This window comes from Gorilla gorilla, chromosome 21, assembly GCF_029281585.2.
Source record: "Gorilla gorilla gorilla isolate KB3781 chromosome 21, NHGRI_mGorGor1-v2.1_pri, whole genome shotgun sequence".
NCBI classification, from domain to species: domain Eukaryota; kingdom Metazoa; phylum Chordata; class Mammalia; order Primates; family Hominidae; genus Gorilla; species Gorilla gorilla.
In genome coordinates this window covers 59,217,431-59,244,394 of record NC_073245.2, presented here as the reverse complement: position 1 = coordinate 59,244,394, position 26,964 = coordinate 59,217,431, and the positions used below count along the sequence as shown (strand labels likewise).

The following is a 26,964-nucleotide window of genomic DNA, read 5'->3' as shown; positions in this document are numbered from 1 at the left end:
CGTGCATCTGGTAGGTGTATGGGCTCTGTCCAGTGGGTGGGGTGCTGAAGCTGGAGCCATAGCTGAGGAATCCACTCTGGCCAGGGGAATGGTTCAAGCTGTCTTCTGTCTTGATGCCTTTGAAGGAAGAGGGGGGGAAAAAAGGACCAAGGACACATGATTAGGATGCGTCCTTGTCACCCACAAAAGAGCTACTGGGTCAAGACAGCATGCAATTTTATCAGCTTCCAAATGAGGAGTTGCAAACTGGTGGCTTGTCAGCCAAAGTGAGCCTATAGACATTTGACTTGGCCAGCATATTTTTAAGAAAAACTGAATTAGTTGATTTTGTTAAAAGTCAGGATATTTCATACAAAAAGCTGGACTTACGGCTTCTTTTTGAATGACAAGATGGTCTAGTAACACCATGTCTGCAACCCATGTGACCACAAGCTGCCCCTGTGGGCTCCTGATTCAGGTGTTTCCCAGGTCATCACAGATTCCATTCCATCTGCAGGACTTTGAGGCTGGTTTTAAGGTGCTATTTTCTCATTGCAGTTGTGATTTGTTTTGGTACATCCTAGGACCCTATCAAAAGTGGGGAAGGGAAAGGCAGGCCAAGAAGGTCTCATATTTTGTACATGCCACCAGCTTCATGCTACCTGCCAGCTTGGTAGGTATGAAGGTCTCATATTTTGTACATGCCACCAGCTTCATGCTACCTGCCAGCTTGGTAGGTATGAAGGTCTCATATTTTGTACATGCCACCAGCTTCATGCTACCTGCCAGCTTGGTAGGTATGCAAGCCTGCAGCCCACTACTCCACTGAGTAGTGCTGTGTATGGCTTAAATGTCCATTAGGATTTTGGGCAAAGGTGTGAAATGAACCACCCTTCCTCTGCAAAGATGACATCACTTAACTGTAAGACACTCTCCAATCTCACGGGGAGACCTGCTAATCCCAAGGCCACAGTTACAAATCTGCCTTCTGCTTCAGCAAAACTCGGCATGCTTACCTAAAGCATAGGTACTAATTCCATGAACAACTGGCTGAGAAAGGGACTGTGTTGAGGAGGAGGGGCTAACCATCATCAGCTCATTCACTTAATTTTTATTGAAAATGTAATGAATGCATTGTAGAAAATTCCAATAGTACAAAAGGCATAAAGCAAGTGTCTCTTCCTATCCCTGACCTCAAACCCCAGCTCTTCTGCCTATAGGCAACCACGATTACCAGCTTTATGGAACACAATTCACTTCCAGACAGGTTCTGTGCATATACAAACTTATGTATATAATATACATATGTAACGTATATATCTATTCCATCTTTTAAAATATAAACAGGAGTATTCTATAAATTCTGTTCTTCATTTTCTTCTTTTTCTTTTACTGCTTCACAATATGTGGCAATGATTATTCTTCATGAGCTTATAAAGTTCTTCCTTATTCTGTATTGATGGCTGTGTGACATTCTAATGTGTGGTTTCCTCATCATTTAACCAGTTTCCTATTCATTAACTTTTGGGTGGTTTTGAGATTTTATGACTGTAATTTAAGCTGCAGCAAATACACACATAACACACACACATGCAACAAATGTGTATATATACACACATATATACATGCAGAAAATATATTTAACATATAGATGTACCTATATGCATATACATATGTATTTGCTGCAGCTTATAGTCATCACACCACACACACACACACACACACACACACACATTTTGTGCACATGTGCAAGTCTATCTTTTAGGTAAATTCCCAGTAGCTGGAATCACTGAGTCCAGGGCAAGAGCATCTTAAATTTTCTTGGATGTTGCTGAATGGTGCTCCCTAGATGGTAGGTGACATTCTCTCCAGTCACTGAGTGAGTCCTGCTTCTCCACAACCACATCAACTGTTATCAAACATTGCTTATCTCTGTCTATCTTATGGGTATAAAACAGTATCTCATTGCTGTTTAAAATTTCATTTCTTTCAAGAACATTTCTAGTTCTGCTGATGGTTTTTGTATTGAAATTTCCTCCTTCTTATCCTGTCAACTCCGTAAAATAAGAGAATGCTTAGTAAGGTAAAAACAGTTAGATTCTGAGTCAGGAAATCTGGGCTGGAGTCCTAGATGGTTTGCTTCATTGATTGGTGACCTGGAAAGTTTCTCCTGCAACCCCAGGTTGGAGGCCTCCTTTCTTGTGAAATGATGGGTTGTTAGGAAATTAAAGTAAGAGGAAAGAATGAACATATAAAGGCTCTGAATGAAGTAATTAAAGAACACATCTCTTTTATCCTCACATCAATCCCACAAAACAGGCTATATATTACTTCCTTCATTTTAAAGATGTGGGAATTGAGATTGCCAATCCATTGGACTGGGGTCTTGCAATTGGCGGATAACTCTGAAGTCAAGGTTCCTTATCTTGATGCTTCTCAATAACAGGTGTGAAGGGGTTTTATGCCATCGATGGTGCCAGACTTCAGTAACAACGACGGCAGCAACAGGCAATATTTATACAGCACCTTCTTTTTGCTCAGTCCACTAGGAGTCGTTAACGTTGCATTGGGTACAGTCTGCCTCACTGTGCACCTAAAGTAAAATCTAAACTCTGCAGTGACCCCCAAGGCCCTGCATGGGCTCTGCCCACCCCTCCAACCTCACTGCCTTTCCTGGGCTCCTTCGCTCACTCTGCCCAAGCCATATGCTCAGACACTCTGTTTTAGTGACAGGATGGAAAGCCAGAATCGGAAATATCACTGCTTGTTCAGCCAGTTCCCTGATGATAAACTGCAGGTTGATTCCAGTTTTTACTATCACAATCCAAGATGAAATGTACATACTTCCTCAAGCCATGTCAGAGTGTTTGTCTTGGTTGGATACAAGACAAAAATTGCTGCCTCTAAGGGTACCTACATTGTCCATTTTAAATAGATGATACAGACAAACTGCAACCATGTCTTTGGACTCAAAGCCTTTGCATATGTTGCTTCCTCTGCCTGGAATCCACACCTCCCTCTTCTCTATCAGGCAAATGTTGTTTCCCTAGAAAGGTCTTCTATGACCTAAGTCAGCCCTGAGTAGCATGCAGTTCTCCTGCCTGGCACTCATTCCCATTCACTGTTGAACCTCTGCTCTCTGTTTAAGCTGGAGGCTCCAGGAGGGCGGGGCTGGTTCCCTCTTGTACCCTGCAGTCTCCCCATATGTGGCTCCCTGTCTTGCACATAGTAGGTGCTCAAAAATTGTCTGGTGAATGAATGACTATGAAAGAAAAGAAAATAAAGTTTTTCATCTCTTCTTTTGTTTGCTGAAGGGGTTGGATCATAAAATTCTAATCCATGAGAAAGAGAAGAGAATATGAAAATGGCAAAGGCACACGAGGGCCTTCGTCCCCTAAGTCTGTTGTCCAGACTGTGGTCCATGCATCAGTCACAAGTTCAGAATGAGAAAGTCAGACACTGAGAAGTAAACATCCTGAAACTTTTGCAGCAACTTGGCATTGTTCTGACATCTAAGGCCATTTCTCCAGACTTGTATTTAGTATGCTTTTAAAACATTTTAATTTGGCCCGGTACGGTGGCTCACGTCTGTAATCCCAGCACTTTGGGAGGCTGAGGTGGGTGGATCACTTGAGGTCAGGAGTTCGAGATCAGCCTGGCTAACATGGCGAAACCCTGTCTCTACAAAAAATACAAAAATTAACTGGGTGTGGTGGTGCACACCTCTAATCCCAGCTACTCAGGAAGCTGAGGCATGAGAATTGCTTGAAACTAGAAGGTGGAGGTTGCAGTGAGCCAAGATCATGCCAATGCACTCCAGCCTGGGCTAAAGAGCAAGACTTCATCTCAAATAAATAAATAAATAAAAATTTTAATTTGATTTTTCTGGTAATTCATTTTTACTAAAATATTAGTCCACAGTGGAATGGCAATTAAAAAGCAAAAACCCAAAAACTGGTCTTTTAAACCAGATAGAGAAACACTGCTCTAAGAGATTATGTTCAAAGGAAATCTGGTCACGGTTTGGCCTGGGGACAGACTGATCTCATCAGACCTGCTACTCCGCAGGCATCTCTGATAAGTATCTTCACAGCAAAGAGAAAGAGGCCTCCGAAAAGGTGCTCGTGAACTATCTGCAAGTTCCACTGGCTTCCGCTCATGGAAGCACCAAAGTGAGCATGTGGATTTCAGAGAGGGTGTCAACAACAGACAGCCAATAAGCATTCATTCACTCATTCACAACTCTTAGTTCAGCACCTGCAACAGGTCAGGAGATACAGATCTTGATGCTGCAGATACTGTAGCGGTTGGAGCTTATATGCTAGTGGGAGGAGAATGACAGCAGAAAAACAAGTAAAAACACACAGTAGAGGAGAAGCATACAAAATACTTTTTGGGTAACACAAGAGACAACATGATTGGCTCCCTGACTCCCTGGCACACTCAGTGGCACACACTTTTCCCTGCTATCTTATGAACCTCACACTAACACAATTCTCCAAACATGATTAAATTTTTTGGACTCCATTTAGAGTCTTATGGCTACAAAGAAGAATGAAGCAGGGAAGGAGGTAGCAAAGTTGGTTAAGGGGAGTTGGGATTTGAAATTTCAAACAGAGTGATCCTGAAAGGTCCCTTGGAGGGGGAGGAAGAGGTCCCATGGAGGAAGAGACATTTGAACAAAGACCTGAAGGAAGCAAAGGAGCAAGACTTGTGGACACCCGAAGGAATACCTGTCCAGGCAGAGGGAAGGCATGTGCAAAGGTCCTCAGGCAGGAGTGTACTTGGTATGTTGGATGAACTAACAGCAAGGAGGCCAGGGAGGCTGGAGTGGGGTAAGGGTTGGGGAGAGGGTGAGTGATGAGGTCAGAAAGATCAACAAGGTGGGGACAGGGCAAAGATACTGCAGTGGAAAACCTTTGGCTTTGATCCTGAGAGGGGCCCTGGAGGGATCTGAGCAGAGGAGAGACAGGAGATGGTTCAAGTTTAAAATATCAACAGCCCCCTGAGCAGGTGCTCTGTGATGTGAATTTGGATCAGCCCATGGCACATGGCACAGCCCAGAGTACTCGTTTCCTGTCCTGGCTCTGTGGTATCACCAAGGCAGGTGCCCTCTGCTTTCCAAGCCTCAGTTTCCTCGTGACTACAGTGAGGGTTTTGGACCAAATTAGTGCTTCCCCATCTTCAATGTTGTGCACCACTTGCCTGGTTTTCCCATATCCCAGCACCATCCATATAATGATTCATTTCATGTTATTTTTAAACATCAGGCCAGGCATGGTGGCTCATGTCTGCAATCCCAGCACTTTGGGATGCTGAGGCAGGCAGATCATTTGAGGCCAGGAGTTCAAGATCAGCCTGGGAAACATGGTGAAACCCTGTCTCTACTAAAAATACAAAAAATTAGTTGGGTGTGGTGGTGCACATATGTAATCCCAACTATTCAGGAGGCTGAAGCAGGAGAATCACTTGAACGTGGGAGGCAGAGGTTGCAGTGAGCCGAGATCATGCCACTGCACTCCAACCTGGGAGACAGAGCGAGACTACATCTCAAAAAAAAAAAAAATCAACTCAATTTTAAAACTATTTGCTTGCCTTAAGCAATAATGACCAAGAAATCACAGGTTCCATATTTTATATATATTATATATATATTTGTACACATACACATATATATAGATATAAATGCATATTAAAATAAATATGTAACTACTTTTTTTTTTGAGACAGGATTTCACTCTGTCACCCAGGCTGGAGTGCAGTGGCATGCTCACAGTTAGTGAACTCGACCTCCCAGGCTCAAGTGATCCCTCCCACCTCAGCCTCTCTAGTAGCTGGGAGCACGTGTGTGCCACCACGCCCAGTAGTTCTTGAGACTCAGCACCCGGAGGCTTTGAAGCTTTTATCCTCAGCCTCCTGGAACCTGAGCCCACCATGCCTGAAGAAACCCAGAGGAAGGGCCACATGAGAGAGAGGCCCCACTGTGCCATCTAGGCAGCCCCAGCCCACCTGCTGCGAGCACAGCAGCATGAGAGGGACTGTGGGAGACCAGCAGCAGGCCCACCTGGCCAGCCCACAGAAATAATACGTCAGTGTTATTTTCAGCCACTAAGTTCTGGAGTGGCTTTTTACAAAGCCAGAGACAATGAAAATTATTTGCCATTATCCAGGATAGTGAAGAATGCATACACCCCATGACCCAGAAATTCCTCTCATAGGTTTCCACCCCTGAGAAATGCACAAAGATGCTGATTGCAGCATCCTATGTAATGAGAAACAAACAAAGCCCTAAAAGACTGTCTAAAGAATGGGTAAGTAAGTTATGGTGCCATCAAGTAGTGGAATATTATACAGCAGTGAAAATGAATGAACTACAGCTACTTGTATGAACATGGATACATTTTACAGACACAATGTTGGGTGGAAAAAGCAAGTTGCAAAAGAATGTGTACTAAAAGATGCAATGTAGGTAAAGTTTTAAAACATGCTTAAAATACTCTACATTAAAGGTCAGCAAACTCCAGCCCATAGGCCAAATGTCATCTGCTGTTCATTTTTGTCAATAAAGTTTTTTGAGACATAGACAGCCCATTCGTTTATGCTTTGTCTATGGCTGCTTTCATGCTACAGTGGCAGAGTTGAGTGACTGAGATAGAGACTGTGTGGTCTGCTAAGACAAAAATATTTACTATGTGGCTCTTTATAGAAAAAGTTTGTTGATCTCTTCTACATAAAAAAATGCAGGGGAATAATAAACATGAAACTTGGGGGCACAGGAATCTTTGAGAGGAAAGGAAAGCCGCCTCCCTTTATTTTTTAAATTGAATGGTCAGTTCATAGGTGTCATAGTATTACTCTATTATGTATGTCTTTAATATTGCATAATAAATTGAGGAAAAAATACTCAATACTCTAACTGTCCTTGTCTCTAGTTTGCTCAATTGTGTTATTTCCTGCAGCTATTTAAACAAAGTAAATAGCACTATTTGCCAAGGAGCAATGAAAAAAGTTTCCTGACAAGATTCAACAAGGTTTGTCCAGACGATGAGCAAACACGGCTTGCTCAGGCACAGGCAGATGTAAAGGGAAACGGCTTTTCATCCACCTGTTATTGTTCAGTGACATGAACATTCTGTGTGTGTGTGTGTATGTGTGTGTGTGCGCACGCGTGTGTGTGTGGCAGCCTGGCTTCTACTGGGACAGGTGACATTTGTTGAGCATTTCTCTTGGGGTGGGCCCTGGTGAGGAAGCCCTTCATCTAGATCAGGGTCATGGACCAAATCTGGTCCACTGCCTGTTTGTGTAAATAAAGTTTTATTGGAACACAGACATACCCATTCGTTTACATTCAGTCTGGCTACTTTCACGCCACAATGGCAGAGCTGAGTAGTTGTGATAAAGACCATATGGATCACAAAGTAGAAAATATTTACCACCTGGGCCTTTACAGAAGAGGATAGCCAATCCCTGGTGTAGATGATCTCATTTAATCCTCCCAGCAATCATGAGAGGGGTAGACTTAGTATTACTCCCATTGTATGAATGTGAAAACAGAGGTTTAGGGAGGGGAGGCTGCTCCCTCACGGTCTTGCAGCCTGCAACAGGCAAGGGTGGCATGTGAATCCGGGCAGCAGAATTCCAGGACATGTGCTCTTATCATCTACTCTGTATCATCCAGGAACAGACACTCCAAAAGTAACTGAGACAGTAAAATAACTTTGCACCAAATTGATTTCCATCTGATGCCATGTTTTGTCTGGGAACAGGGCTAGTTTTCTCTTTTATGTGAAAAAGAATATGGCTTCATTTTTCTTGGCTGTCAGCCAAGCGGGGTAACTTATGTGTGATTGTATTCTAAGCCTTCTAGCACAGCAGGGGAAAAAAGTTAAAAAAGATGCCCACACCTGTTGGCCAAGGTCTGTCATAGGTAATCCCCCGGGATTTACAGAATGCACAGCCAGGCGTCGGAGCCCCGTGGGTGAGGGCTCGGGGTCCAGAGCCAGGCTTCCTGGGCTTAATTCCACCTCTGCCACCAACCAGCTGGGTGACCTTGGGTAAGTTATTTAACCTCTCTGAGTCTCTGTTTCTTTATCGCTCAAGGGAGGATAATGAGATGACCTTCCTCGTAGGGTTGAGGTGGGGATTAAAGGAATTAGTGGAAATAAACCAATGTGAGTGACAGGAAGTCAACGATGGTGACTATTACTAAGCCTGGACTGATGCCTCGACAGGACCTGTCAATTCTGCCTCTAGAGTTGCTCTTGATTCTGTCTACATGTGTCTGTCCGCTGCCATGGCCTCGCCCCAGGCCTCCAGCATTTCCTGCTCCAGGCTTCATCCGTCTCCCAACGGGCCTTCCTGCTTCTCCTCCTGATCCCCTCTGAGCCAGCCTCACCACAGCAGCCAGTGTGATCTTTAAAACCTAGGCTGGGCATGGTAGCTCATGCCTGTCGTAGCACTTTGGGAAGCAGAGATAGGAGGATTGCTTGAGGTCAGAAGTTCAAGACCAGCCTGGGCAACAAAGTGAGACCCCCACCCCCCGTCTCTACAAAAAAATAAAAAAAAATTAGCCAGGGGAGGTAGTGCGTGCCTCTAGTCCCAGCTACTCATGAGGGTGAGGGAGGAGGATTGCTTGAGCCTGGGAGGTGGAGGGTGCAGTGAGCTATGATTGCACCATGGCACTCCAGCCTGGAAGACAGAGCCAGACCCTGTCTCTAAAAATAATAAAAATAAGAATAAAATTTAAAAAAACCCACCTAAGTTGCATCCTATTACCCACTGTTTATAAACCCTCTAGTGGCTCCCAGTCTCACATGGAACAGAACCCCAAATCTTTCCTGGGCCTCGGAGGCCCCGCCCACTTCATTCACCTCATCTCCCATTGTGCTCCAGCCATTAGTCTTCTCAGAATTGCCAAGTTCCTCCCCATTCCCAGGGCCTGCCCCTCTGCCTGGATGCTCTCCTGTCTGTGCCTGCACATGGCTATCTCTCAGTTCTCAGCTGAATTTCGCTCCTTATTTAAAAGGCCTTTCCCATCCCTAGAACCTAAAACAAGTCTTTGCTTCCTTTATGCCGTGCATAATAATTTGAAATTACACATACAGATTTAAAAATCTGAGGCCAGGTACAGTGGCTCCCGCTTGTAGTCTCAGCACCTTGGGAGGCCAAGGCGGTGGATCACTTGAGGCCAGGAATTTGAGACCTGCTTGGCCAACATGGCAAAACCTCATCTCTACAAAAAAATACAAAAAATTAGCAGGGCGCAGTAGCGTATGCCTGTAGTCCGAGCTATTTGGGAGGCTGAGGTGGGAGGATCACTTGAGCCTGTGATGTTGAGCTTGTGGTGAGCTGCGATGGTGCCACTGCACTCTGGCTGGACAACAGAGTGAGATGCTGTCTCAAAAAAAGAAAATTAAAAAATCTTTTTTTTCTATCTCTAGGCCAGAGTTTGCAAACTCAAGTGTCTTCATGGAAAAGGCAGATAATTCAAGGGAGTAACGTGGGCTGGGTGAGGACTGTGGCAAACTAAAGCTAAAAGGAAATGTCTGCAGGGCTTTTGTCCACACAGAGCTACTGACCCCTGATACCAAAACTGTGAGTCTAGTGCTGCCTGATCATCGGTTTTAGGCAGTAATCTCCATGAAGACAGGGCCCGTTCTGCTTTGTTGACCACTGTCTGCCCCACACATGACTCAATGTTGAATGAATGAATAAATGAATGAATGAATGAACAAACAAACAGGGCAGAGGTATGGAGGAAGAGGAGGGAGGAAAGAAATATAAGAGTCAGCCTCTGCACTCAACTCAAGCAGGACCCCTCTAGGTGGGAAGATGAAACGAGCATATTAATTTTACAATTGAGGAAACTGAGGCCTGGAGAGGTCAGAGGCAGCGAAGTCAGGCAGGCAGGTCCCTGCCACCAACGCTACGTCCTTTCCACCGGATAGCCCGGATTTGGGTGGGCTGTAAAGTCATGTGGAGTGGCTATCTGTAGTTTCTTCCTGCCTCCTTCTCCTTTGTGAACCACCCCTGCCTCACCTTCAGATCAGTTGTTTTGGGTGAGGCTGACCTGACCCCTGGTCCTGCGGGTGGACATGTGGCCAAATATGGCCACCCACAGCACCTATCTTCTTGGATGGATGTGGGAGTCCAGTAGAGAAATTCCTGGGACTCTGCAGGAAGTCCTAGACAGGAGGTGCTCTCTTTTTGGGGGACACTGCAGCCTGAAACTGCCAGGGCTGTCTTTGCCACCACAGTGGGAGAGCCTGCCTGAGCCTGAGGCCCACAGAAAGGGAAGCAGAGGCTGAGTCCTGATATTATACCTTGAGGACCTGGACCCAGGCCTGCCTGAAGCCAGTGCCCTAGGTTTTTCCAGCTACGTAGGCAATAAACTCCCCTGTTTCCTCCAGCTGATTAGCTTGGGTTTTTGTCACTTGCTACTAAAAGGGCTTTGGTTAAGATATCAGCTAGGAGGGGAGGGAACAGCATGACTCAAGGCCAGAGGCAAGGGCAGGTGGGCATGGATGGTGAGCCAGGTTCGCAAGTCTTCAGTTCTTAGCTGTAAGATGTGAACAGTCAAGGGTGGGAGGTCTGTTGTTTCTGCCCCGTCCCCCACCACATCCATTTCTCCTTCTTCCGATACTACCACTCTGTTTTCCTTTAAGAAAACCACCCCTCCTTCAAAGATAATCCATAGGCTTCAGCTTCCTTATCTCCATCACCTTGTTCTCCTTGCCTTGCTATAAGCATTGCCACATGGCCCAACTTGGGCCAATGAGGGCCAATATGGGATTCTGTTGGAACTTCTGGGAAAGATCAGCTCTCTTTCCACTGGGCATGCAGAGCTAAAAGGATGCAAACCTTGAGTGGACAGGCACCATCTTTGCTGCCATGCAGGCAGAACTTGCTGGGAGCATCTGAAGATGGAAAGAGACTTACACCTCACAGTGACACTTTAGCACCTAGATCCAGTCATACCTGATGACAGCTGTATCCACAGATCTCTCGGTATGCAAATCATTCAGTCCCGATTTTCCCTAAACCAGCTTGGGTTCAATTTCCAATTCTTGCCATCAAAAGGGATCTTGATATTATAGGCTATAGAATTTGAACCATATTTAAAGTGTTACTCTTTTCCCTTTATCTCTAATCCAAAATCAGGTTGGTTGTGTCTATTAATCCACATTTAGCTGAGACAATAGTGCAGAACAAAGACCATGATTTGGGGACCTGAGGAGGAGAGTAAGGACTTGTTTGCTACTCACTGTAGGAAGGGATTCCATAGGCTTGTGCTGGAGGTGGGTAAGCTGTATAGGGGGTAGCCTGCTGGATCCCCGCACTGTACTGCGTCTGGCCGTAGGCTGCCATGGCTGTGGAAGGCTGGCTGGGGAGGACACGTGGGCAAGATCTGTGTGGAAAGAGGGAAGAGTAAATCTCCAAGCCCAGTCTGGCACCCCTTCTTCCTTATCTTGATATCAAAACCCCCATTTTTCTTTGGGGTTCTACTCTTTCCAGAGCAGAGACAACATACATGTTCACCAAATCCCATTTTATTTTCCTCTGCCTGGGAAGCAGGAAGATTACATTTTCTGTCTCCTGTGCAGTCAGATTCAGCCGTGTGACTGGGTTCAGCCCCGTAGAATGTAAGCAGATATGCTGTAAGCCACTCGCAGGCCTGGCCAATGAACACATCCCCCGCAACCCTCCTGTCCTTTCTCCTCTTTTGATAGCAACTGTGGAGGGCACAGGTTGAGATGACAGAGCCATAATACGGAAACACCCTGGATCCCTGAGTCAGCTTGTGGAGGAAAGAGAGCTGCCTTGCAGGGTTTCACCCCATCCACACTGGACTTTATGTGAGTAAGAAACAAACCTTTGTTGTGTGAAGCCACTGAGATGTCGAGGTTTACTGATTACTGTAGCATAGCCTATCCTACCCTGATTGTCCTGATTTAGATACCTTCTCAATTGACTGCAGCTTTAACAGGGCTGTCAATCAAGATGTCTTGCTCTTAGCTAAGGGGTGGGGACATGATGCAAGATCATCCAATCAGACTCTGCCCTGGGAATTTAAATCCTCCATATTGCTTGAATCCTGAATCTGTCCCATTCTTAATCTCTCTCGAGGCCTGATTATTTCATTTATGTTGTGAGCTATTCCAGATATTCCCCCAAAAATTCTTTTAGACTTATATCAGCCAGAGTTGATTTCTGTTGCTTGCAACCAAAGACCACAAATGACTTCTCTACTCCATGGAGAACAACAGGTTCTATAATGGGCTAGGATGTACAGGGCTCCTTACTTAAGATATTTGTACTATGGGTGCTGCCAAGCATTGTGTTTTTTACTAAGGGTTGGGAATTGTCTCACATGCACCTGGTATGTACATTATATCTCATAGATGCTCTTATCAAATCTCTGGGATGGAGGCTCTTATCTCTCCTGGTTTAGAGATGAGGAAACCAAAACTCAGAGAGCTGAAAACACAGCTACAAAGTGGTAAATATAGAGCTTAAACGAAGGAGTCTGACTCCAGAGCCCATGCTTGGAACCATGAATCTGCTATTCCTCACAGGACTAGGATTCATCCAGCCCTGCAGATAGCAATAAATAAAGTCAAGGTCAGTCGTTCTAACACAAAGGGAGCAAAATGGTGGCCCAGGGGCCACATCCAATCCACAGATCCATGGATATAATTTCTTTGGCCAGTGAAGTTATTTTTTTTCCTAATTTGAAATTGTTGTTAAAATTTGAAAACCAGGAGGTTACGTGCACAGATACACACACACATGCAGGCACACACATAAACACACTCGCTTTGTCTCCCTTCTCCTGAAAAGCAGGTGCTTCAGCGTACCTGGGTCTGCATGCCTGTGTGGTGCTATCAGCTGGATTTGAGCAGCAGCCACCTCTTGAGACTGAATCACATCCTGTCCGCAACAATGCCTACAAGGGCCACTTCCCTTAGTGGTAAAGGTAGTCAATTCTCATGCCTATGTGCCAGGCACTGTCCTATTTACTTCATGTGAATTGGCTCATTTAAACTCCACCACAACTGTGACAAGCCTTGGAGGGAATTTTTGTTTCTATCCCCATTTTACAGGTAAGAAAACAGAGGCAGAGAGAGACTTAATAACACGCCACAAGCATACGGCAGATAGAGAATTTGAACCCTGGCTCCAGAAGCCACACCCTCAACCCCTCCACTATGCCACCTTCCCCCAGACACCACAACTATCATGTTTCTAACTGTCACAACTGGGTTAAGCGTACAGGTAAATGTTGATGAGATTCCCCAATCTGTATCTGATTCCATTTTGGTTACATCACTTTTGCTAAAGCCTGTTTGCTTCCAGATTTCCTCTTCCACCTGAGGCCTCATAGCAGGTGAATGCAAAAGTTTATGGAATTATAAACAGATGTCCCTATGCCCTTCTTTCTTTTAGACTACTGCCACGATAAAGGGTTATTTGGGGGAACCTGTTGCAAAATGCATAAGAAACTCATTTGAGCTGGAGATGTCAGCCCCAGTCCTGGAAGGTGTCTCATCCATCAATATTTCACCTCTGTGGAGCACCTGAGAAGCATGCAACTTGCGGAGCAGAGAGCCTTATTTGAAAATGTTCCCAATTCACGCCCTTCCTTAGAAGAGAAATAGAAGCTGGAGATCCAAGACGATCAAATCCTGCTTGCCATCAAAACCCATCCAAGTGGCTCAGATTAAACAGGGGCTACAGTTAAAACCCAGAGGAAGGATGGTGGAGCTTTCTAACTCTGAGGCCTTAAAAAAGTTAGGTAGATTTAACAGTCCTCGGTTGCTACTAACACTCCCCAGAACATCTTCTGGTGGGAAAGGAAGGCAAAGAAAATGTCTTCCTTATCAAGAGCTGCTCCAATGTTGGAGAGGAAGGAAGATTTCCAGATGCTGAGGAGCTCACCACCTAGCCTGAGGGGCACCCAGGGCATGACATGCAGCAGCGGGCTCAGGATGGTTTCTCCCAAGGGCAGTACCCAGAGTGGTCTGGGCAAGGCTATCCCAGCACTGAGCTCCCACTCCCCCGGCATGTGCCTGTGGGGGAGCATTTATGGCGCCAGGTTGAGATCTCTGATTTACTGGCTTATCTCCCCCACTGGACTAGCTCTCCGGGGGCAGAGACTGCATCTCATCCATCTCTGAGTTTCTAGGGCTCGGTGTGGGGTTAGGTACTGAGGAGTGATGTGTGAATGGTAGAGGAGGAAGAAAGGATGCATACACGCATATGTTCATTGCAGCACTATTTACAATAGCCAAGACATGGAATCATCCCAAATACCCATCAATGATAGACTGGGTAAAGAAAACATGGTACAGATACACCATAGAATACTATGCAGCCATAAAAAGGAACAAGATCATGTCCTTTGCAGGGATACAGATGAAGCTGGAAACCCTTATCCTCAGCAAACTAATGCAGGAACAGAAAACCAAACACTGCATGTTCTCACTTACAAGTGAGAGCTGAACAATGAGAACACATGGACACAGGGAGGGGTACAACACACACTGTGGCCTGTTAGGGAAGGGTAGGGGAGAGGGAGAGCATCAGGAAGAATAGCTAATGCATGTCGAATTTAATACCTAGGTGATGGGTTGACAGGTGCAGCAAACCACCATGGCACATGTTTACCTATGTAACAAACCTGCATGTTCTGCATGTGTATACTGGAACTTAAAATAAAGTAAAGAAATGATGAAAGGAGGGAGGGGAAAAGGGAGAGAGAGGTGGAGAGAAAAGGATGGGGGACGAAAGGGGAGGGAAGAGAGGAAGGGAAAGAGAAAAAGGGAGAGAAAAATAAGGATAGAAAGAAGGGAGCCTGTAATCCCAGCTACTTGGGAGGCTGAGGCAGAATTACTCGAACCTGGGAGGCAGAGGTTTCAGTGAGCTGAGATCGCGCCACTGCACTCCAGCCTGGGTGACAGAGCAAGACTCTGTCTCGGAGAAAAAAAAAATAGAAGGGAGATTGAAAAGAAGGGAAAGGAAAGGAATGAGGAAAGGAGAGAGAAAGACAGTGGCGAAAAGGGAGGGAAAAATTAAGAAATTCCCTATGCATGGGAAAGCAGAGGAAGGGGAGAAAGAAAAGAATAAAAAAAAAAAAAAGAATGAAGAGAAGAAAGAAGAAAATAATAGCTAAGACTCTGAGGACACTCTGCTCCAGGCCCCATTCTAAGTGTGTTTTACCTGCTTTTGCTGGTTTCTTGGGGGCAGGCAGCATGACTCTCCCCCGCTCCCAGATGGGAGGGCTCAGGCCCAGGGAGGTGGAGTGACTTGCTCAAGCTCACTCAGCTAGGAAGTGCTACGGCTGGGATTCCTATCCAGGGAATCTGGCTCCAGGGCCCTCTCTCTTAACTTCTACCTTCCAAGAGAGAAGAAAAGGTGGGCATGTGAGCAGGAGATAAGTGAATGGCACTCACGTGGAGAAGAGCTGGGACACTCTCAGGGGGGCCGATTTGGTGATGCCTGCAGGAGAAAAAGAAAAATTGGAAGAGTTTTAGCGATTAGGGTGATGTTCTGCAGAGGTGGTGACTTCAGACACCACTTAAGCAGGAGCAGACTTGGAGGGGTGCTGCCCGCGGCTTTCTCCACCACAGATGCTTATCTGAGGCGCCACATCTCAGCACTCTTCTTCTTGAGGGGTTCAGAGCCCTTTCTGGGTGCACTTCGTCTCTGTGCAGCTAAGGAAAAATGACATCTAAAGAATCCATAGCACCTTGAAACATCAGAGTAGAGTTCATTTCTCCATCCATTGTACAGATGGAGAAACTGAGGCCAAAGAGACAGAAAGAATGTGCTTGAGCCAGGTCACATGACCAGGCAGCAGCACAACTAGCAAGTGAATCAAGCTGGTGCCATTTCCACGCCTGGATAGAAAACCGCTCCCTTCCCTGCCTCAAAAGCAATCCCCAAGAACCCCAGAATGGCAGACACAGGTTGGCTTTGCTCACCCAACCTCCATTTCCCTTCTTCTAATGACATGGCTTTGATGTTCCTCCCCTGCCTCCTCACTTCCAGTCCATGGGGTGCAGGTGCAGCTGGCCCCAACACTTTAGGGGAAGGAAACACTTCGATCATCTCCTAAGCTCCATCTAGGGTGGTGGAGCAGAGAGATGGATGAAACCTGGGCTCCTGATGCAAGTACCTAACACCCAATCACTCAGCACACAATGTCCAATCATCGATGGGAGGCGATATGTAGGGGGTGACGAAAAGGTGACAGAGTTAAGCTAGGAGAGACGTTTGCCCAGGGATAATTTTACATAGGGACAGTTCACTGGGAAGTACTTTTGTGCTCCGTCATCTTCAACAATGCAACTCAATGTCCTCACTGAAGAGTCCTGGACAAATTCTAGATAATGTATCTACTGATGGGAACAGTGTCAACCTGCCAATGCCCACTCCCTGTTCTGTAGGGCAGTGGCTGCGTCATCATCACACCCTAAGGCTGTGGAGCTCTGAGCCTGCCTCAGCCTCTGCGCTGGAGGCTCAGGAGACCAACGTGCACTTGCAACTCTGCCACTTCCTAGTTATGAGACTTCAGGCAAGTTCCTAGATCTCTGGACCTCAGGGCTCCCCCCTGTGCAATGAGGATGAAAATACTTATCTTGCAAGGACAGGAAAGGATTAAATGAGATGATGCTGATAGCCATCATTTACCCAGTGCTTATTACGTGCCAAGCTCTCTTCTAAATTCTTTACCTGGATTAATTATTTTAATCCTCATAAGTACCCTGTGAGAAAGGTTCTGTTCTCATCCTCAGATGAACAGCTGTAGGCACAGAGAGCTTAAGTAACTCACCCAGGGCCACACAGGAAGTACGGTGTGGATCTGTGACCTGAACCCAAGTGGTCTGGCTCCAGAGTCTGTCTTCTCAACCATGACACTACAGCTGACGATGACAGTCATTGTCATAAGAGCAACTGGCATTCACTTAGAGGTTGACTATGTGCCAGGCCCTTGTTAACTGCTTATAGACAGGCTCTCATTGAGTCCTCACAACAGCGCTCCAAGCACGCAATGCCATTAACCCCGTTGTACAGATGAAGAAACCGGGGCTCCGAAGGTCAAGTGCCTTGTTCAAGTCACACAGCCGTGGGCAAGGGAACTGGGACTTGAACCCAAAAGCTGTGTGAGTCCAAGGTCAACACTCTTAATCCCCTCCCCCTGGCTGAGCCAAATTCTGTTCGAGTCCCAAACCACTGGGGTCGGGGCGGGGGTGGTGGTCTTGAAGTTCATTTAGAGAGTCATAACTGGAATTAAGAAAAGGAGAATTGCCTATTTTATGATATACGATGGCAGCATGTATTGCCCATAGTAAGAAGGAATTGTGTAACCCTTTTGTTGTAGGTCCAGGTGTGAGAATGTGTTGTGTGTACATGCACGTGCATTCAACAATGCAGAAATATATTTCACGTCATGTATCACATTCAAAGAAAAGGTTGGAACAACAGTAGCCGAATGTCAAGGAAAGCCCCTGGCACACAGTAGGTGATCACTCAATGCTGATTTCCCTACCCTGGGTTTGCTCCTAGGCGGGGTGTCCTGTACCCCATCACTCCTTCTTCATCCTCCCACAGGGCTCAAGAATGAACTGTCTCATTCTGAAGCAGTCACAGTCTCATTCCTCGTAAAAGCCCATGACTTGAGTGCATTTAGTACTGCATAAGTTACTGAATTAAACACTTTAAATGTTTTCTTTCATAAATATGTATATATTCATAAAAATCTAAATCTATGGGAACAACATTCCTATGGGCTCGAATTAACTTGGCATTCCATAAATTGGAGGCAAGCGTCTTTTCTGCCAATCTCCATGGCATGATTTGCATGTTTGCCTCACCCAGCTCCTTTTCAAGCTTCCACCCAGTTCCTCTGCATTGAGCAACCTGCCTTCCCCAGCAGACAGGCTCCCCTCCCCCACTACACAGACCTGTAAATACTCTCCCTTTCCCACCCCAGCAACCTCAGGAAGACTGTGCAAGCGAGAAACAGGCATTTGTAAGTGCAAAGAGATTTTCCTTTGGCAATTGTGTGATTTTTGAAAAAACACAGGCTTTTTTCTGTTTTCTGCTGGTATCAGTCGCATTTAACCTTTCCATCCCAGGACACCTGGAGGAATTGAGAAACTGGAGACTGAGTGTATTAAACTCTATGTAGAGTGATCTTCTGCCTCCCTTTCTGCTTCCTTTCTCCATGGTTAGGGTGGTGTGGACTTCATTGATAATCCTTATCATAAACACACATGGTGAGGCAGGGCTCTCTAAGCTCCTTCCCTCCTCTGGGAGCCTTGGATGGGACAGTGTCAAGGGTAGAGATTCTCTGCTTTGGCACAGAGGTGGGCAGGGACTGCCCAGGAGCAGAGAATGCCTTTCTTCTTCTTATGCACTTGCTGGTGGTCCAGAGCCCTTAGTCCTCAGAGGTCACGTGGACCAGGAAGTCCACCCTGCAGTTGTTGTAGCCAAACATCATCACAGTACCAGGAAGTAGGCTTGACCAACTGGTGGTTGTGGGCAATGCCAGCCCCAGTGTGACAGGTGGAGAAGTGGGCATCACTGTTACAGTTGCAAGCGACAACGTGGTCTTCAGTGTAGCCCGGAATTTCTTTCAATGACCTCCCAGGTGCCTGCATCACCATTTTCTTGATGTCACTGTGCTCAACAGCTTTTTCTAGATGGCAGATCAGATCCTGGACAGACACACTGAGGGTGGGGACACAGGAGGCTGTGTCAGCAAGCTTCCTATTCAGCTCAGGAATGACCTTGCCACAGCCCTGGCAGTGCCACTGAATACACTCTGAACAGTCCCATGGCCATCGCACCACAGCTTGCCAGACGGGCAGAGAGGGCACAGGTAGTGGTCATGAGTACTTTTATGATGCCATGGTTGTCATAGACCCTTCTGGGGGAACAATCAGATGGCATGCTGGAAATCTAAAGGGAGTAGATCACCCCCATCTCAAACACAGACCATCAGCACAAGGGACAGAGATGATGCCCCTTTGATGCCACTCTTCAGATGAGCCCCAAGCATCTCTAGGGTGATGAAGGCAGCAATGCCCTCTTTGGGATCTGGTGTCTGGCAGATGGAGGTGGACTTCCCACTGATCATAGCTTTCTGTTCTCAACCTTGTTGCTGCCATTGAACTTGCCGTGATGGATTCATATTGGACCATGTAGGCTATGAGGTCAAGGTCAATGGAGGAGTCATTGATGGCAACTTAGGTCCACTTTGCTGGTAGTGAAAGCAGCTCTAATGACCTGGCGCCCAACAGAACCATATCTGTTTACTCTGAGCTTTGCCCCTTCTTCATCCTCCCCCAGGGCTTGAGAATGAACCCACAGGATGAAGGGGCTGTGGCTGATGCATAACGGGCCAGCTGGCTGCCAAGTAGGGAGGGCAGAGTGCCTCCTCTATTTCCTTCTGAATTGTAAACTCTGAGCCTCCTCTACTTCCCAAGCTTCCTATGGGTGAGGAGAGAGGGATCAGCTGAGCTCATTCATTCATTGCCAGGCATGAGTTCAGAACTGGGTTACAACAGTGAGTGTAATCCCCAGTGTTGGAGGAGGGGCCTGGTGGGAGGTGACTGAAGCATGGGGGTGTATTTTCCCCTGGCTTCATGTTCTCATGATAGTAAGTTCTATCCTGTTCTCATGATAGTGAGTAAGTTTTATCATGTTCTCACGTTAGTGAGTTCTCTGGGCTGAGCTGCCCAGACCTTTGCCCAGGTGCTGGCCTGGGGAACCACATGTCTGCTTCATCCTTCTCACCTTTAAGGCTTTTGTAGCTGTTCACACCCAGAACAACCTCTACCTGTGTGGAACAGAAATCCTGCTTTGTGGGGGGAAAGGGTGCTATTAATCCCATTGTGGCCTCCACAGGTAAAGAGCTTCCACCGATGGCAGTAGCTCACAAATGTCATAGTCTCGAGCCACTTTCTATCATATATTCAGACCACCTCTACCGCCACTTGGTACTAATTTGTTGTTTTTTTTTTTTTGAGACCGAGTTTCGCACTTGCCACCCCCCTCTCTTCCTCCTGCTCCAGCCATGGAAAATGTGCCTGCTTCCCCTTCGCCTTCCACCATGATTGTAAGTTTCCTGAGGCCTCCTGAGCCAGGCTTCCTGTACAGCCTGCAGAACTGTAAGCCAATTAAATCTCTTTTCTTTATAAATTACCCAGTTTCAGGTATTTTTTTATGGCAGTGCGAGAACGGACTAATACAGTGAGCCAAGGCAGTCAGGGTCCCTGTCTTTATGGACCCGAAGCCTCCTGTCTAGTGAGTGAGATGGATGACAAACAAGCACACAAATGAGTACTTAACTGCAATTATAACGAGGTGCAAAGGAAGCAATGGACATTTGAGACCAGTGCACCTGGAACCAGGATTCACCTGGGGATCTTGTTAAAACACAGGTTCTGATTGTTGGTCAAGGAAGCCTCCAGGTGATGCTGACGCTGCAGGTTCACAAACCACACTTTAAGGAGTAAGAGTTTAGACCACTGGCTAATACAAAACTACACATCACTAAGCATTATCACAATTTGGGGTTCATAAAAAGAAATCTCCATTCCAGAAGACACAAACTCAAGTGCATATTGGGGCCACAAAGACAATATAAATGTGCAAAGCAAAAGATCCAGTTTTAAGAGAGGAAATTAAAGCTTCAGTCTGTGCGTACTGAGTGCACACTTATGTGCAATTGTGTATGTGAGTGACTGTGTGAAGCAACTTACCCGAGGACACACACCATGTTTCATTCATTCACACAGTCAACAAGTGTTTACCATGCACCTACCGTAGGCCAAATCTACAACCCATTCTCATAATTTGTTAATGTTCTTTCCAAAGAAAACAGATAGGCTTAAGGGGTCAGATCCAAATTTAAATCTTGGCTGTGCTGCAATACAGCCATGAGACCTTGTGCCCTTCACCTCTTCCCTCTGAGTCTCAGTTTTCTCATCTGCAAATTGGGGCAATATCTTGCACATATGCAGATGGGGCAGGTACCTGGCAAATGGTTAAGTGCTCAGCACAGAGGAGCTATTATTAGCTTCCACTCTCCTGGGGGCCCTTGGTTAAGCCATTAAATCCATGAGCACAATTTGAATGTTCACACTTTTTTCACCTCTCACTGGGAGGATTAAGAAGCTAATGATTCTGAAAGCCGCAACGGCTGTTATGTTGCCTAATTGGACCCCAGGGGCCGGCTTCTAAGGGATCCCCCAGTGAGATGAGAAAATTTGTAGTGCCAGCGAGATGTCTCGAGGCGGGTCTCTGCTATAAAGGTAAATGTCTGTAAACTGTATCAGTTCATCTTCCTTGTGTGGGTGACTTAAATCACTCCCATACTAGGGACAGGGACAGCTGGAAAGATACCACACTAGGCATCCAGAAGTGTGTGCCCCAATTCTGACTGTCACTGAGAGGCTCTGTGACCATGAGCAAGCCCTTTGTCTCTTGCGGGAGGTGCCGCTGAGGACAGAAAGGAATGAGGCTGCAAGTCCCAGACTGCGATGATTTTAGGGAGTCTATAAATACTCCCTCTTTGATTGAAATCATTGCAAATTAATTTTATGTACATTAGAATCACAACAAGACCATCAAAGTCATAACGTTTCATTTCTGGAACTGGCTTAAGTCATCCTTTTAAAATGAATTTATTTCAAAGGAGTTGTTCTAAAGAAACAACAGGCCAGGCTCATGCCTCTAATCCCAGCACTTTGGGAGGCTGAGGCGAGTGCATCACCTGAGGTCAGGAGTTCAAGACCAGCCTGGCCAACATGGTGAAACCCTGCCTCTACTAAAAATACAAAAATTAGCTGGGTGTGGTGGTGGGCACTTGTAATCCCAGCTACTCCGGAGGCTGAGGCAGGAGAATTGCTTGAACCTGGGAGGCAGAGGTTGTGGTGAGCCAAGATCGTGCCACTGCGCTCCAGCCTAGGTCGCAAGAGGGAAACTCGGTCTCAAAAAAAAAAAAAAAGAACAAATTAGTACCAAGTGGCAGTAGAGGTGGTCTGAATATACGACAGAAAGTGGCTCGAGACTATGACATTTGTGAGCTACTGCCATCAGTGGAAACTCTTTACCTGTGGAGGCCACGATGGGATTAATAGCACCGTTTCCTCCCACAAAGCGGGATTTCTGTTCTGCACAGGTAGAGGTTGTTCTGGGTGTGAACGGCTACAAAAGCCTTAAAGGTGAGAAGGATGAAGCTGACATGTGGTTCCCCAGGCCAGCACCTGGGCAAAGCTCTGGGCAGCTCAGCCTGGCTTGGATGAAATGAATCAAAACCCGTCAGCCCCGGGTTGGAACCGGTGAGACTGAAACTGAAAATGAGGTCTTTTCATGCCCAGGGCAGAGGAGGTACAGGAAGTGAGAGCAGCTGACAGCCCAGCCTGTAGCGTAGGGTGGTGGTTTCACCTCTCCTTGGAAACAATGAGATTAGAGCACCAGTTTCTGAAAAATGCATTTGCATTTTAAAAGAAAAATTTTTCTCTTTTCAGGGGTACTCCCCACCACCCCTTCCCAGAGACAGGATACAATCAATTCAAATCCATTTTTCCCTTGAATCATAAGGAATAATAGGTAATATTTCTCAAGTGGTTCCTACAAACAAACCAGGGTTACTGTGGCAAGGACTGCATGAGCATGATCTCTTTATTCTCCACAACAACCCAGTAAGGAAATTATTGTCATCAGTACGATGCAAATGTAGAAAATGAGGCGGGGGAAGTGAAGGAAACTTTACTAAGGATTCAGAACCAATATCTCCCTAAAGTTATCTGGGTTCCTCAGCACCACTCTGTCTTCATCCACCTACCCCTTCACTCACCCAGAAATAATTTTTAAGGATCTACCATGAGCCAGGCACTAAGTTGCATGCCAAACAGGAACAGAAATTTAAATATGTATATGAACATATGTTTGTATTAATATATGTAAAGTTTTTTGAGCACACTGCTGCCTCAGGGCCTTTGCACTTGCTGTCTTCTCTGTGCATACGGCTCTTGTTCTGTGTAGCCATGTGGCACCCTCCCTTACCTCCTACAGGTCTTAAGTGTTATCTTCTCAGGGACCTCTTTTCTAGCCACCCTAACAAAAACTGCAACCCTCCACTCTTGCATTCCTCATGCTCCTCCCCTGCCTTTTTCCTTCACAGCAAGCATCACTACGCAATGTGCTAAATACTTTGCTTGTTTATCGTCATTGTCAGCTTTTTGCTTTGTCAGCACCCTAGCGTGGGCTCCATGAGGATAGGGTTTTCCATGCTGTCTCCCTAGTACTTAAAACGATGCCAAGCACATGGCTGATTAAACATTTGTTCAATAAATGAATGAACAAATGAATGAAGGAAGGGACAGTTCCTTTCATTAGGAAAGACCTCTTTGATGAGAACTGAGGGAGGGCTGGTCCTGCAGAGCCTGGGTGAAGACTGGTCCAGACAGAGGAAACAGCAGGTGCAAAGGCTCAGAGGGCAGAATCATGCTTCTCAGTTAAAGCAAAGGAAAAGGTGCCAGGGGCTGGGCCCAAGGAGCAAAGGCAATAGGGACGGAGATGAGTTTGGGAGGCTTCCAGGGATAGACAAGTGGGGCCTGGTGGCCAAGGATAAGGAATTCAGATCTTGTTCTATACTTTTTAAGCACACTAAGTGCACTCCCTGTTTCAACTCATTTCATCCTCACATTGAGTCTGTGAGTTCGGTGGAATAATTACTCCCATTAAACAGATGGGGAAATGGGTCTCAAGGAGGTTAGGCCACTAGCCAGGGTCCCACAACTGGTAAGAAGCAGAGGTGGGAATGCAATGGAAGCCACTGGGGGGCTTTTTGGCTCCACGCTCCCTCCAGAATCCCCCTGAGTGCAGGTCCTGTGACTCATGACTCTTGGGGGTCCTCCTTTGAGTAGGACCTTTGAAGCCACCTAGTAAAGACTCTGTAATAGAAGGAATGGCCCAGGAGGAGGGAGAACAGTAGGCCAGGCAGGGGGAGAGGCATAATCCGGCACTTGAGGGTCATGCTCCAGGGTGGAATGTCCCCTGCAGAGTCTCTGGAGCTCACCACCTGCCCCATGAGAAAGAAAGTGTGTGTGTGTAACCTGACCTCACTGGCGCTACCTGTTCTGAATTTGGGAGCAACCTCTCTGCCTCATCGCTTCCACCCTCAAAACCTTCACCATGGCAGCCAGATTGTTCCAGGGCAGTAGAAAGGGCACTGACAGCTCCAAGTCACAAAAAGGAGTGTTTCTGTGGATTTCACCACTGTGGGAGAATTGAAGATCCAGGGTCTGGAGACTCTTACAGCTTGGCAGAAAGTGAGTTAGAAGTGGTTTACAAGTGGGAACTCTGGAACCAGAGTGCCTGGGTTTGATTCTGGTGTGACTTTAACCTGTTACGTAACTCCTCCATGCCCCAACTTCCATGTCTGTAAAATGGGCTCATAGCCTACCAGTTGTATAATAATTAAATGAGAAACAGTACAGAGTACTGATCAGGAGAATAAACTCTGAAGTCAGACTATCTATCTAGGTTCAAATCTGGGCTATCACCTGTGCCATCTCAATCAAGCTGCTTAACCTCTCTGCATTTTGGTTTCCTCGTCTGTAAAACGGGGATAATAACGGTACCCACTTTTTAGAGTTGTGAAGATTAAATGAGTTAATAGAGCAATGCTGGGACATGACAAGTGCCGAGTGTTTGTTCTGATGGTGATAGGGAGGGAGGAGGAGAATGAATCTAGATTTATGTTGCTTTGAACAGTGCCTGGCAGAAAGTATGTGCTCATAAAAATTAAGGACAAAAGGGAGAGGCAGGGATTCATCTACAGGACAGCAGCCTCTCAGCTCCTACCGGTGGCAGCCAGCGGGGAATGTGGGGGCCCAGGGTTGCTAAAGCTTTCAGCGTTTTTTTTTTTTTTTTTGAGATGGAGTCTCACGTCTGTCGCCCAGGCTGGAGTGCAATGGTACAATCTCGGCTCACTGCAAACTCCGCCTCTCAGGTTCATGCAATTCTCCTGCCTCAGCTTCCCAAGTAGCTGGGATTACAGGCGTGTGCCACCACGCCTGTCTAATTTTTGCATTTTTAATAGAGACGAGGTTTCACCATGTCAGTCAGGCTGGTCTTGAACTCCTGACCTCGTGATCCGCCTGCCTTGGCCTCCCAAAGTGCTGGGATTACACGTGTGAGCCACCGCTCCCAGCCAGCCTTCAGTCTTTTAAGATAAACCAGAACTCCAGATTTTTATGTGAATGCTCCCAATTTTTACAAATTCACTTTTACTTAAAACATAGTGTAAACCAAACAAAGACAAACTTCAGGGCCAGATGTGGCTGTGGGCTGCCCTGTGTGCAACCATGGTTTTGAATTTACTGTGGTTATTTGGTTCAGAGGAGAGCGACAATGGAATGGTGCATTTAACCATGCACCATGCCCCCAAGGTGTGCCAGACACTTTACATCCCATCACCTCACTTCCTTCTTGCAATCAGCACCCTATGAAGTACGCCATTATGCCCCCATTTGACAGGTGAGAAAACTGAGGCTCAGAAAAGCTAAACAGTTTGCCTGAGATCATTTGGCTGAGAAGCAGTGGGCTGGGATTCCCCCCTGAGCAGCCTATGCCCTTTCCTGTTACTACGGGCTCTCAAATGAAGACAGTTGACTTGCATCTCTACTTAAGTTGACTTGTGTCTCTATTTGGAAAGAAAATGATGAATGTCTTTGAACGGGGCTCAGTAAATTTTCTCAAACTCTCAAAGGCCCCTGGGCAGTTTACACGAATGGTCCAAAGTGCCAGGAAGAATGAGGGTATGTTCTTCACCATCCAGTTTTGGCATGAGAGCCCAAGCCACTGGTGGTACTTTCATCAGCGCAGTTCCAGCTCTGTAACCAGCATGCAAGGAGAAATGTCATTGTCTTGCTGACAGCAATAATTACTCATGGAAGCCTGGATTGGCTTCAAAGCCAATTCCTTGTGATGTTATATTCCACTAGATACATGTCACTTTGGTTTTCCACGACAGTTACATAGCATTTGTGTCCCATGAGCTGGTGTCAAACAGATAATGAAGGAAACACAACGAGGGGATCTCAGGACAACAGCAGCAAATCCCAAAGCTGGCTAAAGAAAGGGTTAAGCCCAATGGTTAAACATAATAGCTTAATGCCTTTTGCTAACTCCAAGCTCTACCAGGAAGGCTGACAGATCTGAAACAGAACAAACAATAGCTGGAATTGTTCTAGTGAAAACTAGTTCGACTGCATCATTTGCCAATAGTTTTTTAAACAACTTTAATTCTTCTCTGCTTCCTTGACTCCAACCCGACCTGAAAGCAAGAGGCAGACGAGTTCTTGTCCTAATGTCAAACCCCTGTAAGCAAGACGCCTGCTTGGACAAGGGGATGGCAGAGCAGAGTAGAGAGCACAGAGCTCAGAGCCGGAAACAGACACTGCAAAACACATCCAAGGGCTGGGCCTGGGACACACCCCAAAGTGACTATCATCCATGGTGGTGTCAGCATTTCTTGGAATTGGAGACCAAGAAAGGAAGTTCAAGACACGAACGAGCACATTTTTACCTCTAACGATGAGACAGAGTTGTTAGAGATGTATGCCAAAGTTTTGGTTCAGAGGCAAGCATTTAAATGGCAGGGGGAGAAATTGTCCTAAGGACAGTACTTTGGAAAGGATGCGTGTCTGTTGCTTACCATATTCTCAGGGTGACCTAGGACCACCACATCTGTTGACCCAAACTCACAGCAGGAAGCCTACCTTGTCTGTCACTCAGAGTCCACACAGCAGCGTCAGCACGGTTAAACTTCAGTTTATCCAGACAATCGCTGTTTACAGTGAGGCTGGGTGAGATCACTAGTTCTAGCATTTCCTTGTACCTGAAAGAAAACAAAAGGAAATATAATTTATTCATTAATTATGCATGCTTACTAATGATTCCTAT

The 26,964-nt window shown here is 46.2% G+C and overlaps 1 protein-coding gene across 2 annotated transcripts in view; it reads right to left on the bottom strand.

Moving 5' to 3' along the window:
• The window catches only part of EYA2 (EYA transcriptional coactivator and phosphatase 2), a 295,458-nt gene that overhangs the window by 173,056 nt on the left and 95,438 nt on the right, over window positions 1-26,964 (bottom strand). Inside the window, exons 2-5 of one of the 2 annotated variants that reach the window (XM_019017574.4) lie at window positions 26,781-26,899; window positions 15,432-15,477; window positions 11,244-11,386; window positions 1-117 (exon numbers count right to left, since the gene is read on the bottom strand). In XM_019017574.4, coding sequence (XP_018873119.3) covers window positions 1-117; window positions 11,244-11,386; window positions 15,432-15,477; window positions 26,781-26,889 — 415 coding nt within the window. In that variant the 5' untranslated portion in view covers window positions 26,890-26,899. The remainder of the gene's footprint in view (window positions 118-11,243; window positions 11,387-15,431; window positions 15,478-26,780; window positions 26,900-26,964) is intronic. The other variant, XM_055373121.2, reaches the window with a different exon arrangement.